We start from the raw sequence: 15,453 nt of genomic DNA on the forward strand, positions 1-15,453 counted from the left end.
ACTTCATTTCCTTTAGTCTCTCTCTCTCTCTTTTCATTTCCTTTAGTCTCTCTCTCTCTCTTTCCCCCCCCCCCCCCCCCCCCCGACAGCCACTAATAATAACGCATGAAGGCCGTCACACCAAATGAAGACAAATGCCGTCCACTCTGCTTTGGAATCATAATGTCTCTCTCTCTCTCTCTCTCTCTCTCTCTCTCTCTCTCTCTCTCTCTCTCTCTCTCTCTCTCTCTCTCTCTCTCTCTATCTCATCTTCATCTCCTCTTAATTTTCATCCCTCCTTCTCTTCATCTTCATCCCTCCCTTCATCTTAATCCCTCCTTCTCTTCATCATCATCCCTCCTCTTCATCTTCATCCCTCCTTCTCTTCGTCTCGATATGAATACTTTGAATCGTCATGAACGTAGAGGAAATGTTCTTATTTCGTAATTCATCACGATGCCCAGAATCAATAGTTTGAATAGTTAGAATCTACAGATGTTATAATCTTTACATGTAAAGTGTGACGACGCCAACGGGAGGAGGAGGAGGAGATATTTAAAGGGCCGGTGCGCCGACGAACAAATCACTCCATTAAAGTACATTAATAATCATCTGCATGGAGCTTCCCAATGACGAATCATCGTGATTGCAGCGACTTCCAGATGCTTTCTTCCTCCTCCCCCCCCCACCAATGAACGGGTCCACGGCTGGATGCTGATGTTGGCGCCGTAACGGCGGGGATAATTGATTAAATGAGCATTGTAATTACATTTTCTCTTCCTAATATTGAAGATGTTATCAGTGTATCTTTTATCATTAAGTTAATCAGGATACCAAGACAACATTAAAGAGAACGAGCGAGCGTGTGATGAGAGAGAGAGAGAGAGAGAGAGGGAGTTATTTAATCTTTATTGTTTTTGGGCCCTTAAGCATCATTCTTGTATTCCTTTTGATAAATAATTACGTGTGTGTGTGTGTGTGCGTGTGTGTCCATGCAGTGTGTTATCCATTGACGAAACCCTAGTGGTCAAAGTTGGAATTACCCATGAAGCTCCGGTTACCGTAGCGATGCTAGTGGTATCGTAGTGATATTGTACATCTACATTCAAGGTGTTGTCAGTAATAAAACCCGCTAGAATGACGCAGCATTTTTTTTTTTTTTTTTTGCACTGTTTTCCTCGTCTCAAAGCTGAAGTTTGATGCCTGAAATCAGATCTGGGGTTTAACACGTTTAAAGCATTCTAACGTCATTAAATACATCAGTAACAGCCTGCTATCCTAAAGAAAATGACGTATATTAAGTATTTTGTCGTGTATTACGTTTACCTTTACGTTCCAGGGAGTCCACATAAGGAGGTCTGGTTTAGTTGTAATTTAATTTTAAGCCGAACAACGATTTTTTTTTTTTTTTTTGGTAAACCTAACCAAGTTGTTTTTGTCTTAAACTAACTAAACTAAACTGTAGTTTTAACGTGTTTTGTTTTGTTGGCTGGATAGTTAGCAGCATCGTCCCCAGAGGTTAAACAAGACATTCATGTTTAAATGATTAATTACATTTTTTTAGGGAAAACAATATTTTTATTTGACACCTTTCTAAAATTATTATTTATTTATTATTATGTATTTCCTATTTTTATTTATTATCTATTTTTATTCATCACTTTTGTCCCGTTAAAACTGCAATCAAATAGGAAACATTTGTAAAACACCACAAAAGATCAATTATTATTCTTTGCATTTATCCTCGGGATTTGTATGCATTTCTTTTTCAAAGTTTGAGCATTTTTTAATGTTTGTAAAACTTTTTACATGATGCGTCGAATTAAAAAAATCATCTGGGAGTAAAAACACCGTTTGGTCTTATGGGGACATCATTTTTAGAAGACCAGGCTCGAGGAAGAGACACTGTTTCTGTGTGTGTGTGTGTGTGTGTGTGTGTGTGTGTGTGTGTGTGTGTGTGTGTGTGTGTGTGTGTGTGTGTGTGTGTGTGTGTGTGTGTGTTTTGGAAGGGTATCCTAAGGTTAAACTGCAGGAAAACAGCATCCATCTGGAGAGCATTAAAGAGATTTATCAACACTCCTGTCCTTGAATCAAACAACATAGTGCGTGTGTGTGTGTGTGTGTGTGTGTGTGTGTGTGTGTGTGTGTGTGTGTGTGTGTGTGTGTGTGTGTGTGTGTGTGTGTTTTGATCGGTCCCGCCTGTCCATTTGTGGCCAAGGAAGTCACCACATCTCATCTCCATGGCAACAGATTTAAGATGCTTAAAAAAAGTATACCGGACAAACAAAGCGTTTAAACTTTAACGTTCCTGTTGCCTAAAAAAGTCTGATATTTACTTGGAAAGTTAAAAGGTATGTTTTCCAACATCAAAAATGATTTTATGGTTGAAAGCTAAAAAAAAAAAAGTGTGTAAGTAGACTTTGAGTGGGGACATACGAACACAATCTGAAGTACAGCAGAGAGAGAGAGCTGTGGTCAGTATCATATAGACCTCTATGACACACACACACACACACACACACACACACACACACACACACACACACACCTCTTCAGGGAATTAAAGTGATATTGAGCTCTGAGCAATAACTGGAAGAGTGGAATTATTACTGCAGGGCTGTGTGTGTGTGTGTGTGTGTGCGTGTGTGTGTGTGTGTGCGTGTGTGTGCGTGTGTGTGTGCGTGTGTGTGTGTGTGTGTGTGTGTGTGTGTTTTCGTCACCTGTCCACTTGCCGATTGTTGCTTTTGATTAAAAAACGAGGAGCGGCAACAGTCTGCAATATCCCACTGATGCCATTATCTCTCTCTCTCTCCTTCTCTCTCCTTCTCTCTCTCTCTCTCTCTCTCTCCAACACGAATGAAGACTTTTAAAAGTTTTATTCTGCCCCCCTTTACGTTACATTATCCTCTGGTTTTTCACAATAAAAGCCTCTTGGCTTGGAAACCATGAGTTTCATACCATAGTTTTTCACAATAAAAGCCCTGAAAGGAGACCCTGCATCTTATCAGGAAATAACACTTCCATGCATTCATACACATTAAACCAACGTTTCCAACTCGTCCAGCTATGCACATTAAAATCATAGAACATATTAACAATAAAGATGTTATTTTTAATTATTTTGACAACAAGATGACTAATTATGCTTCTAAATTATACTAACGATTAATCCAAAATAGGATGAATAACACAGAATGATGATAATTAGAATGAACAGAATTCTCTCTCTCTCTCTCTCTCTCTCTCCAGTATCGATGTGTTGACCTTTCTGAACCCTCCTCTTCCTCCCCCTCTTTCTCCCCTCTCTCTATCCGAACCTCCCTTGTCCTCCCCCTCTCCCCCTTTATTGACATGTTGACCTGTCTGCATCTTCTTCTTCCTCTTTTCCCTGTCCTCCCATCTCTCTGTTTCCTTCCTTCTCCTCTCTCTCTCTCCCCCTCCCCCTGGAGCCTCCTCCTGGCTATTGATTGGTTCATTTGATAGTTCTATCACCAATCAGCATGAAGTTGACCTTTTAGACTTGGCAATGATAGCGAGGTGTTGATTTGTGGTGTGTGTGTGTGTGTGTTTGTTGACCTTTGTGTGCAGAATGTCAGGTCGGCTCCTGACGCTGCTTGTCAGAACGTTAGCTGGACAGGAAGCAGTTCAACGCTCCAACAGGAAGTCAAAAACAGTGATGCTGGAAAAAGATGCTCACCGCAGATGTTACCATGGCAACGTCTGAAGTCAAAAAAAAAAATTACGTTTTTTTATTTATATATATATTTTAAATCAGAGCAGGATACGACAGGCGGTTGGGATAAGATACTAGCGGTTGATTTCACTTGTTCTCATAGCAACGGCAAACATCCGGTTTACTTTGTCTATGACAAGTATTATATGTATGTTTATGTAATAAAGTAGCAAATCCACAACTTTTTTTCTCCATTTTTTTTCCTACAGTCGCCCGAATACACCGTCGTAGCAGGAAGTGTTACGTTGAATTTTCTGATGAGCTAGCCTCACCTACGAGAGGTTTAACACTTGTGACGTTAATCTAAAATAAAATAAAATAAGCGTGAATGAACTCCGTGTGATCAGAGCGTCGCCTGAAACGACCAGCCTGAACTCGTTATCGTCGGCTGGCAGACGTCCAACACGCCAGGCTGCTTAAAAAAAATAAAATAAATAAATAATAAAAAAGCAGCTGATGAAAATAAAACAGTCAAATATTATGTTTACAGGAGCTTTTATTGTCCCGGTGCAGCCGAGGATCTGCTGCTCCAGTTGTTCCAGTCGCCCTTAATGTGTGAACTGGGAGCAGAACTGGGAAACCAAACGAGCGAGCGGTGCCTTCGGGGGTCCGGAGGGTCCGACTGTAACGAGCCATATGCCGATGACACACCGCTGTACTTTATTAATCCTGGCTGTTTCCCACCTCCACTCTGTCTCTTCTTCTACGCTCTGCAACCGGAAAACTCAACAAAACACTTCCTTTTTTCATTTTTGGTGTTTTTGTAATGAGGTCTCCTAAGTCCGACCTTGAGAGGAGCACCTGAATGCAACACGTTCTTTCCTTTGCTATTTTCTCTTTTTCCTTTTGTTGTTTTTTCTTTTTGTTTTCCCACATCTTAAAGGTTTGTGGTGGCGATACAATTAAAGCAACAAAAGGTTGTTTCAAACCTCCGTGGTTTGAAACAACACAATTACCCATAATTCCCTGCAATTAAAGTTGGCACCACACCTATCGAAAGTGTTCCTCTTCCATCTTATCCTCTAGTTTCTGCTAATGTCTTTTTGCTTCTCTTCATTATTCCTTTTGTAGCTTTTCCACTCTTTCACTCCAATTCCTCTTCCAAGTCTTCTGTTTCTCAACATATAATTACATTTTTAAACATATCTTTATTGAGATTTTTATTCACTTAGACATGAGCATCTTATCAAATGAAATGAATATGTTATCCCCCGATCTGGCAAAAAAAATAACAAAAGTGATCAAAATAAATAAAATAAATGCTAAAAGGAAGGTTCACATAAAGTCACAGCAGTGTATAAATTTCACAAAGTTTCAACCGAGAAACACAAATTTCAAAAGTATGTATTTCCATCCTTGTTTTGTTTTTTGTCTTTAGTTTTAAACGCTACAGAGGAGAATGAGCTGCTTCTGATTTTGTGGATGGGAATGTAAAAAATGCTGACTCATGTTTTTAGAGCTTTCCTGTCGGACATGAATCAGCATTTAACCTTAACCTCGTCCTCCGACTGTGAGCCAGACCTGATCCCAAGACCCAATCCCCAGACCCGATCCCCAGACTTGATCCCCAGACCCGATCACCAGACTTGATCCCCAGACCCGATCACCAGAGCCGATCACTAGACCTGATCACCAGAGCCGATCACCAGACTTGATCCCCAGACCCCATCCCCAGACCCGATCACCAGTTTAATGTTTGGTCTCTATTTCCTCTGTAGAATCCGTGTCCCTCCTTCCTGTTTTTTTTAATCGTTTCTTTTCTCTTTTGTTTTTCAGTGTTTCTGCATTTCTGTTTCTCTCCATTGATCGTCTCTCTCTCTTCCCTTTTAATCACTTCATTCTCCCTCGCTCTCCCTTTCTCTTTGTTCCTTGATTTCTTTATTTGTCGTTTTCCTATACATCACCCCCCTCCTCTATTTTCTGTCTTTTTTTACAATTCATTTTATCTCTCCCTCACACACACACACACACACACACACACACACACACACACACACACACACTATTTTTCCATTTGTCATTAACAGGCAGCGAGCTAGACAGTAACATTTAAACCGACCGTTCTGAATGGTTAAAAGATGGCCTCATTGTGTGTGTGTGTGTGTGTGTGTGTGAGGGCGATCGATGCAGTAATCTGCAGGAGGTGGGAAGCAGAGGGAGCGAACCATTCAGCAGCGCTCACTAATCAATTGCAATTCTTTCTTTTACTGTCTGAACGCCCAGATTTAGACATCTGTGTGTGTGTGTGTGTGTGTGTGTGTGTGTGTGTGTGTGGCTCCTTCCACTCTTTATGGATTCTTTAAGTGTGCGTATGCAGCTCTGTGTGCTCCCGTGTGTTGAAGGGTTCCCCCTCTGAGGAGCACGGCCGCCGACAGACGTCTCACTCTGAACTAAAAGCGAGAGACCGGCCGATGTACTTCCTGCCGAGAGATTTGTTCGTAGTTTCGTGGGTAAAGACATGAGACGGTTCGTGCTTTTTACACCCTGATTCTTGCCCGCATTTTATTTTGCACCTAAAAAAAAGAAGAAGAAGAATTTTAAAACTGAAATGAATTATTCGGTAAATCAAGCGTTAATGTGTTCGCTTGTTTCCAGATTTTAAACCACATAATTTGCTTCCATTTCTGCACATGGCAGCAAAAAATATATTTTTAAATATTTATATAAACGTATTGAATTCTAGTGAATGAACACACGAATGCTCCTGTTAAAACACCTTTAATGACGTCATCGTTGCTGGTTTGAAACGTTAAATGCGGTCGTCGTGTCGTCGTAGTTTCACTGCAGAACAGACAGACGGTCTGATTCTGGTTAATAGAACAAAACATTTCATTATGACTGAGACACACACACACACACACACACACACACACACACACACACACACACACACACACACAGAGAATAAAATAAATAAATGTACAATCAAAATCGCAATTACCTGCAGAATTTGTGAAGGGTAAACAAATCTGTGCCCCTCTCTCTCTTTCTCTCTCTCTCTCTCTCTCACACACACACACACACACACACACACACACACACACACACACACACACACAGGCCCGCGCAGGGAGCGGCGCTAGCGTCCTAGTTAGCATGCTGAAATGAATACAGTTAGATCCAAAGCAATTTCCTTTTATTTATCTTAGCAGCCGCGCATAAATAAAGGCAAGGGCATCCAGGCAATTAGCATAATTACTACGAGGCGGTCAGACCCTCTGTGATTTCACACACACACACACACACACACACACACAGAGAGAGAGGCCACAGGGTGTGTATATGAAGAGAGGAGATAGATACGATGACTCTGTGTGTGTGTGTGTGTGTGTTGGTGCATGACTTTTTCTCTGTCCATTTGTTCCACCTCATGTGTGTTTGTTTGTTATTGAATATCTGCACACACACACACACCGGCATGTTGGTGTGTGTGTGTTATTAATATGCAAATACAAGTGAAAAACAACAACGGGCATCAAAAACAATATCCCAGCTAACAGGCCGAGGTCAGCTGATCCTGGTCGGACCGGTTCCCAGTGTTCCCAGTGTCCCTACTGTCCCCAGTGTCCCCACTGTTCTCAGTGTTACCAGTGTTCCGAGTGTCCCCACTGTTCCCAGTTTTCCCAGTGCCCCACTGTTCCCAGTGCTCCCAGTGTTTGACTGCCTGGTCGTTTGAACGCTGTGATGTTTCGGTTCGATCATTTAAATGTGGGAGTTTTTGTTTTTTTGGATCGTGGTCCTGATAGTTGAGTTCAAGTCCAGCTGGAAGACTCGGGCTTGGATCGGGTTCAGATGAGGCTACCATTGATTCAGATCCAGAATCCAACCCAGCACCTTAATGGCCAGTGCACCCCTTCCCCCGTCCTTATGTTGACAAGGTCGTTTTTTAAAGTTGGTGATTAACCCTTTTGCTAAGCCCCGCCCCCTTCAAGTGCAGCCTGGCCAATCGTAGCGTCGGGCATCAGCCAGCTCTCGATAGGGATGAAGCCTAAATTCACAGCTGTGAAATGTTTACGAGTCAGGAAATAAAAAGTCTCCGAAAAGCGCCCTCCGTGGGTCAGGTATGGAACAGATCCCGACCCACTGTAGGAAAAAAAAAGAGAGGGGGGCAATATTCTGAGAAAAAAATGTACGAGTTTATTAAGTAGTGTCATCTTATGGGTGTTTATTGATCAGGGCGGTTGGGCTAAGATGCTAGCAGTAGCTTTGACTTAGTAAGTAAACGTGTTGCTTAACCGGATGTTTGCCGTTCCTATGACAACAAGTGAAAGCTACCGCTAGCATCTTAGCCCAACCGCCCCGATCAGTAAACACCCATAAGATGACAATTTGGCCTCATATAAATAAAACCAATAATAACCATCAACATCATCACCCTAAGGACCTTAACGAGTACATTCATGGGAAGTTAGCTAGTGTAAATGCAACTGTTTGCATCGTAATAAAATCGCAACTTTGCCACTTTTTCTCGGAATATTGCCCCCTCTCTCGGCTCCATTTTTTTTTCTTCCTAAAGTGGCCATGATACGCCGTCGTAGACCTAAGGCTAGATCAGGACAGGATCAAACGGGGATCACAGATCCAGTATATTTCAGTTAGTACGAATATGAGTTTATATTTATTGTATTTATTATACATCCCAATCTGATGTCTTTTACATTCTCCTTGTATTTGTATCAGCATGTCACGGTTTTACCGTAGTTTTCCTTCTGCTGCTGCTGAGGCTTGAATAGCGTTCTCCGAGCGCTACACCGACCCTTTTCCGTGACCCCCGGTCACCTCAGACATCGTTATTGGTGTTAAAAAAAGGTGGAAAAGACAAACAAGCAGCAGAAACACAAACGTCGGGCGTGAACTCCGGTCGGAGTCGCTGCTCTAATAATCCGCAGGTCTGTTTAACCTCCGGGAGGCAAACTGGGATTTAACCAAGCAGTCAGCAAGGTTATGTTTGTTTACAGCACATCTGTGTGTGTGTGTGTGTGTGTGTGTGTGTGTGTGTGTGTGTGTGTGTGTGTGTGTGTGTGTGTGTGTGTTTACAGCAGCGTCATATCAGCATAATTTACACACACACTTCCACCTTTCAACTCGCTTTCCAATTCTAATTAATCCGCCGTTAATCCCTCTGAAACGGGCAGATTTTGCTTTTCCTTCACCTGGAGCCGCTCGTCGGTTAAAACCACCTCAATCAGACCAAAAAGAATCGTCTGTGATTATCTCCACATCTCAGCCTGGTTTTGTCTCTGTTGTGTTACTTTAAAAAAAAAAAAAACGTTGGGGGGGGTAAGAAGTAATCCGTGAGGAGGCTTAGTGGTCGCTTTATGAGAGACACGATGACATCATGAGGTTTTGATGTGAACCCCGTACTGGCCCGTGTTGAGCGAGTCCTCCAATAATCGGAAAAGATCGTTGGTTCGAGTCTTCTGAACTTCAAATTGCCTGAAGGCAGAGCCGTAGATCAGATCCCGGTTGGAGGGCAACGCCTTGCATGTGACTTGTATCGTAAATCACCTTGAAAGGTCTAGAAAAAGGTCCATAGAAATGCAGCTCTAGAGGGGTCCAACAACACAGGACTGATGGTTTTGGGGGGTGGAGTGGTCCAACAACACAGGACTGATGGTTCTGGGGGGTGGAGTGGTCCAACCAACGCAGGACTTTCACCCAGGAGACCGCTGTCAGTGTCCTGTGTGAAACTAAAAGTCAAGTTGTCATTTTGTCTCATCAGCCGTTGGTAACGTGCGTCATTACGAGTCTTTCCTCAACCTAACCAAGTGGTTTTGTTGCCTGAGCCTAACTTCTTGTGAAGACCGAACTTTATTTTGAAAATCCTGGTTGTGTACGCGTTGGGCAGACATATTCCCGCTGGGACTTCAGTTGAGCTCGATGTGCTAGCTACGCCATGCTAAGCTAGTTAGCATCCAGCTTGGGTTTGAATGGTGTGTCATCTGAGAATAATCGCCTCTTCGGAGGACAAAGACATTTCATGTGAAGGGCGACAACATGGAGGGCAGCAATCTGGACCAGGACCTGACAACACACACACACACACACACACACACACACACACACACACAGCAAGTCAGAGTGTGTGTGTTAATGAGGAACCCAGCATGGACGGACATTGATGAGGCTCATTGACGATTAACATCTCATTAGCATCTCGTTAGCTGAGAGGGCAGACTAAACGGACAGAGCAGCACGCACACACACACACACACACACACACACACACACGCGCAATGGCGGCTTCTTATATGGGATAATGACAATATCTAATCTATGTTTTGTGGTTCGTATTTACACAAGGCATTACGGTAATAACTTACTTCAAAATAAAAGCAGCCTTCTGGCGGTTTCTCATTCGTTCAAATAAGAATACATATAAATACATAAATAAATAAATAAGTAAGTAAATGCAGTTAAATGATTAAATATTAAATAATGAATACAATTAATATTGTTTTTAAAAACACTGCCAGCAAACAATTTGAATTCTGTTAATAACCAGTCGAACTTATTCATAAAGTACAGATTTCCAAACACCAATCCACCTTCTCACTGGCGACCTTCCTGTTTCCTACAGACCAATTTAACTTCAAAATAAAAGTGTGTCACCGCTGAGAGTCACTCAAACATTAAGACGTTCTGATGTGGATGGATTTCAAAATTAAAGCCTTCTAAAATGTCGAGCTGTGTTCCCTTTAAATGACGTTTATATATATATATATATAGTATTGATTTATGGCCAACAGGAGCTATGACATCTTTGAAATATGTATGTAAAGAGATATTTAATGGTCTCACTCTCTCTCTCTCTCTCTCTCTCTCTCTCTCTCTCTCTCTCTCTCTCTCTCTCTCTCTCTCTCTCTCTCACTGATGCATTCAGACAATTAATATTAATAACAGAGATACGGTCCTACATGTGTTTATATATATTCAGAGTAGATATAACACACACACACACACACACACACACACACACACACACAGAGAGACTCCTGGTGTATCAGCAGCAACAGTAGGGAACCACATGTAATTAACCTGCCTGACCTCAGGAGTATTAATGCCTGTGTGTGTGTGTGTGTGTGTGTGTGTGTGTGTGTGTGTGTGTGTGTGTGTGTGTGTGTGTGTGTGTTGAATCAGTGTATTGTGCTCGAGGAGTCGAGTGTTCTGCCGTGATCTTCACATAACGACAGCATTAGACACACTCATATCTGCCTGCCTGCCTGTGTGTGTGTGTGTGTGTGTGTGAAGTCGAGTGTTCTGCCGTGATATTCACATAAATACACCATTAGACACACCTAGATGTGTGTGTGCGTGTGCAGATAGACAGCTTCCCACGTGTCTGATGTTATCAGCAGCAGCGTTTGTACTACAGTAATACTAGTACTAACTACAGTACTACTGTAGTAGTACTACTACGATAGTACTACTGCAGTAGTACTAACTGCAGTACTACTGTAGTAGAACTTACTGCAGTACTATTGTAGTAGAACTACTGCAGTACTAAATATCTCCCTACAGAGAGGCTAAGCCCCGCCCCTTAGCACAGGACGGGGCGGTGATGTCATCTTCTGGAACAGAATTGTGCCACAATCTAGAACGTGTACTTGTACTTACTAGTACTACACCTGTATGAGTACTTGGAGTCCTGCGTGGGGGTGAGACGTGTTCCAGCTTCTCTGCAATGCAACTAAAATCCACCTGTCTGTCTCTCTTGCCTGTCTGTCTTTCAGTCTCTGGACGGCTTCGTATTTGCACTAAACAAGGAGGGACGCTTCCTCTACATTTCTGAGACCGTCTCCATCTACCTGGGGCTGTCACAGGTAAGTCTCACACCTGTCTGTCTGACTGTCTGTCTGTCTACCTGTCTGTCTGACTGTCTGTCTCCGTGCTTCATTTGCAAATACAAACAAAGCTTCTTACACTTCAGTTGGAGCATTTTGGTCTCTTGCAAATTCTTCAGTCGGTTTTCATCTCTTCTCTCTGTCTCTCTCCCTCTCTCTGTCACTTCTGTCTCTCCCTCTAATTGTCTCTCTCTCTAAATGTCTCTCTCTGTCTGTCTTTCTGTCTCTCTCTCCTGTCTCTCTCTCCTGTCTCTCTCTCTCCCGTCATTACTGAAGACAATTCCCAACAAATTAAGGCTCATTTCAAATCTCATCAGCTCGTTGGACGGTTGTTGATTTGTGCAGCGAGCGACGACGCATATTTTATTCCCACGCGCGCGCGCGTGTGTGTGTGTGTGTGTGTGTGTGTGTGTGTGTGTGTGTGTGTGTGTGTGTGTGTCGGGGACACTTCATTGTACTCTGCGTGTCAGCTTGGTAACGAGTTCTGCGTCTCAATTGGTTCACTCTCCAGCAGTTCCTGTTAATGGAGACGGGCGTCCATCCTGAAGGTCGACTCGTTGACCTTGGGGCCGCTAATAAGTCGCTATTGACAAACTCAATAAAGTGTGTGTGTGTGTGTGTGTGTGTGTTTGTGTGTGTGTATGTGTGTGTTAATGAAGACAGGAACGTAGCGAAACATATTTTCGCTCATTCTGTGAGTGAGAAACACGCCTTCCCCATTACTGGCCACCAGGGGGCGACTCCTCTCTGGTTGTATAGAAGTCTATGAGAAGTCTACTTCTCTCTGCTGTTTATTTCCAGCAATTCGGCTGTTTCTTCAGCCATTGGAGGATTTTGAGACGACGTGTCCTCCTACATGGGAGCCGGACGCAGACTTCATAGTTGTCTAGTGTTTCCTCGTATCTCTGTGTGGTTTTGTGTCTCTGTGTAGTTGTCTTGTGTATCTTTGTGGTCGTTTTGTTTCTGTCTGTAGTTCTTTTGTTTCTTTGTAGTTCTTTAGTGTTTCTCTGTAGTCTTTTTGTTTCGGTCTGTAGTTTTGTGTCTCTTGTAGTCTTTTTGTTTCGGTCTGTAGTTTTGTGTTTCTCTGTAGTCTTTTTGTTTCGGTCTGTAGTTTTGTGTTTCTCTGTAGTCTCTTTGTTTCGGTCTGTAGTTTTGTGTCTCTTTGTAGTCTCTTTGTTTCGGTCTGTAGTTTTGTGTCTCTTTGTAGTCTCTTTGTTTCAGTCTGTAGTTTTGTGTTTCTCTGTAGTCTTTTTGTTTCGGTCTGTAGTTTTGTGTCTCTTTGTAGTCTCTTTGTTTCGGTCTGTAGTTTTGTGTCTCTTTGTAGTCTCTTTGTTTCGGTCTGTAGTTTTGTGTCTCTTTGAAGTCTTTTTGTTTCGGTCTGTAGTTTTGTGTCTCTTTATAGTCTTTTTGTTTCGGTCTGTAGTTTCTCGTGTAAATGTGCGGTGACGTGAGCGTGTGACTCTGACGGCGGTTCACTTCCTGTTTCCTGTTTGAGGTTAAAGAAATGACCGAGTCCCCGGATCTTCATCATGAACTGACAGAGTTTAGTCTTAATAGTGCCCCCCCCCTCCTTGTCTCTGTGAATTACATATAGGAAGCTCTCAGATATCAGAGCGAGGAGAAAAAAGGCCAATCAGTTTACCAAATTAAAGAGGAAGGCACATCACTCTCTCTCCCTCTCTGTCACTGTGTCTCTCTCTATCACCCCCCCTTCTCCTGGATTAATTCCCCCACCAAGATTGATTGATGATTTCTATCAAATAATTGATTAATTGTCAAATTGGGTCCCCTAAGCTTTCCCTGCCAGCTCCGCTGAGCTGGTTATCTTGTTCCCTCGGCTTTTATCAGCTGCTGAAGAAGTGGCACGCTGGTTTAAAAAAAAAAAACAGTGTGAGAGAGAGAGAGAGAGAGAGAGAGAGACGGGTCTTGTCTTTGCTTTGTACCCGTCTCACCCCCCCCCCCCCCTGTAATCCTACATGTGTACACAGAGTTCGTCAACCTCCATCCTCCTAATTGCTCTTCCTTCCTCGTCTCCTCCTTTAATCACTGCCCTTCCTTCTCCTCGCCTCCTCTTTTTTTTATAAAGGAGGGAAATATATCACTAATTATTTTTCAACTTTAATTAGATCGTTGCGTGCCGGGAAAAAAAATGGCTGGGTGGCGGGGGAGGTAAAGAGGGACGAGGGATTTTTATTTATTATTTTTTAAGCCTTTTGACAAATTGACGAGGTTATGAATTTTTTCCCGCTCGGTGGTCGAAGGCGAAACAATCCAGCAGATTTATGTGTAAAGAGGATTTGAGCCGGTTTGAGAGAGAGAGAGAGAGAGAGAGAGACGTGGCCGGCCAATCAAACACGCCGTTAATAGAGTCATTAACAAAGAGCTGTAATTAAACACGGCCGCAGAGTAAAGTTAAAGCCCCTCCCCCACCTCCCAACATGCACTCTTCTCCTTTATCTTCCTCCCACGTTTCTCAATTTTTAATTCTTCGTTTGTTACGTCCGCCGCCGTCCAATCGGCTCTTTGTGTCTGTGTATATAAATATAAAGATATATATTTTATATATTTATATTTCTGTCGGGAAAGTTAAACATCTTGAATTTCTTTCCGTGTGTTTTTAAAAAATTGTATTTGAGCGACAGAATTCACAACAATATAAGTGAACGTTGTTTTATTCACCAATTTGCCTGACTAACGGGATGTAATTGGCTACTTCCTGGTGGACTGACGTATGACATCACTTCCTCCTCATGTAAAAAAAAAACTTCTTTCTAGTTTCTTACATTTTCAAATGAAAGCAGACTTCCTGTCTCTCTGCTGTCGAGGCAGACAGCAGGAGAATCTGTCTCTACAACACCCTGTTGATCCAACGACACACACCCTGTGTGTGTGTGTGTGTGTGTGTGTGTGTGTGTGTGTGTGTGTGTGTGTGTGTGTCTGTGTACATATTAATGTTTTCGTGTGTGTGAGAGTCTGTTTATGAGACCAGGCGACGCTTGCAGCTGCCCTCTTAGTGATCTAATTGAGACGTGTGTGTGTGTGTGTGTGTGTGTGTGCAGCAGATGGCTGTGTGTCCTCTGCCTGATGGTCCAGAGGAAAATAATAACTGTGTCGTCCCGGCCAGACCCAAATTAGTCTGCTGGATTCTCGCCCGTTACGCCCAAATATGGTCGTCAGCCAGCTCTCCGCTTCATGCCAGGCCGGCATATGCACACACACACACACACACACACACACACACACACACACACACACACACACAGGTAATATGAAGAATTGGGCTTCAAGCTGGCGCCTGAAAACAAACACGTCTGAGAACTGAAGTTGTTTTTTTGTTTTTTTTTTGAGAAGAAAAAGTTTCTTTGAGTTACATTTTTTATGTTTTCTTTGTTTGACAGAAACAAACGCGATGAACGTTGATCTTCTTTCTTCTTCTCTTCCCTGGCTTGTTTCTCCTTCTTGCACATTTATATGTTTTTTTTCGATTTCGACTAATTTATTTCACCACTTTTTTTTAGATTTCTATTTATTTATACCCATGTTTAATTTTTATCTGAAAATGATTTGATATCATATAGTTTTATGATAGTTTTATATTTTATTTTCACTTATTTTATTGTATTACATTTAATATTAATCAATAGTTGTATTATCGTTTTATATTTTTCCACTTATTTTATTAGATTTAATATTTTATATAATTTTCTTGGAGTTTTATATTTTATTTCCACTTCCAGTTTTATTTTATATTATTGGGATTTATATTATTCTAATTCTTCTAATTCTCTCTCTCGCTCACATTTTTATTTAACTATTTTTCTTTCCTTCCCATTCCTCTCTCTCTCTCTCTCTCTCTCTCTCTCTCTCTCTCTCTCTCTCTCTCTCTCTCTCTCTCCC

At 42.2% G+C, this 15,453-nt stretch overlaps 1 protein-coding gene across 1 annotated transcript in view; it reads left to right on the forward strand.

The window, feature by feature from the left end:
• Positions 1-15,453, forward strand: part of npas3 (neuronal PAS domain protein 3) — a gene marked incomplete at its 5' end in the record, with an annotated part of 122,615 nt that overhangs the window by 52,158 nt on the left and 55,004 nt on the right. Inside the window, one exon of the mRNA XM_084013870.1 lies at positions 11,446-11,535. Coding sequence (XP_083869996.1) covers positions 11,446-11,535 — 90 coding nt within the window. The remainder of the gene's footprint in view (positions 1-11,445; positions 11,536-15,453) is intronic.

The sequence above is a fragment of the Eutrigla gurnardus genome (genome assembly GCF_963514095.1).
Source record: "Eutrigla gurnardus genome assembly, chromosome: 7".
Classification (NCBI taxonomy): Eukaryota; Metazoa; Chordata; class Actinopteri; order Perciformes; family Triglidae; genus Eutrigla; species Eutrigla gurnardus.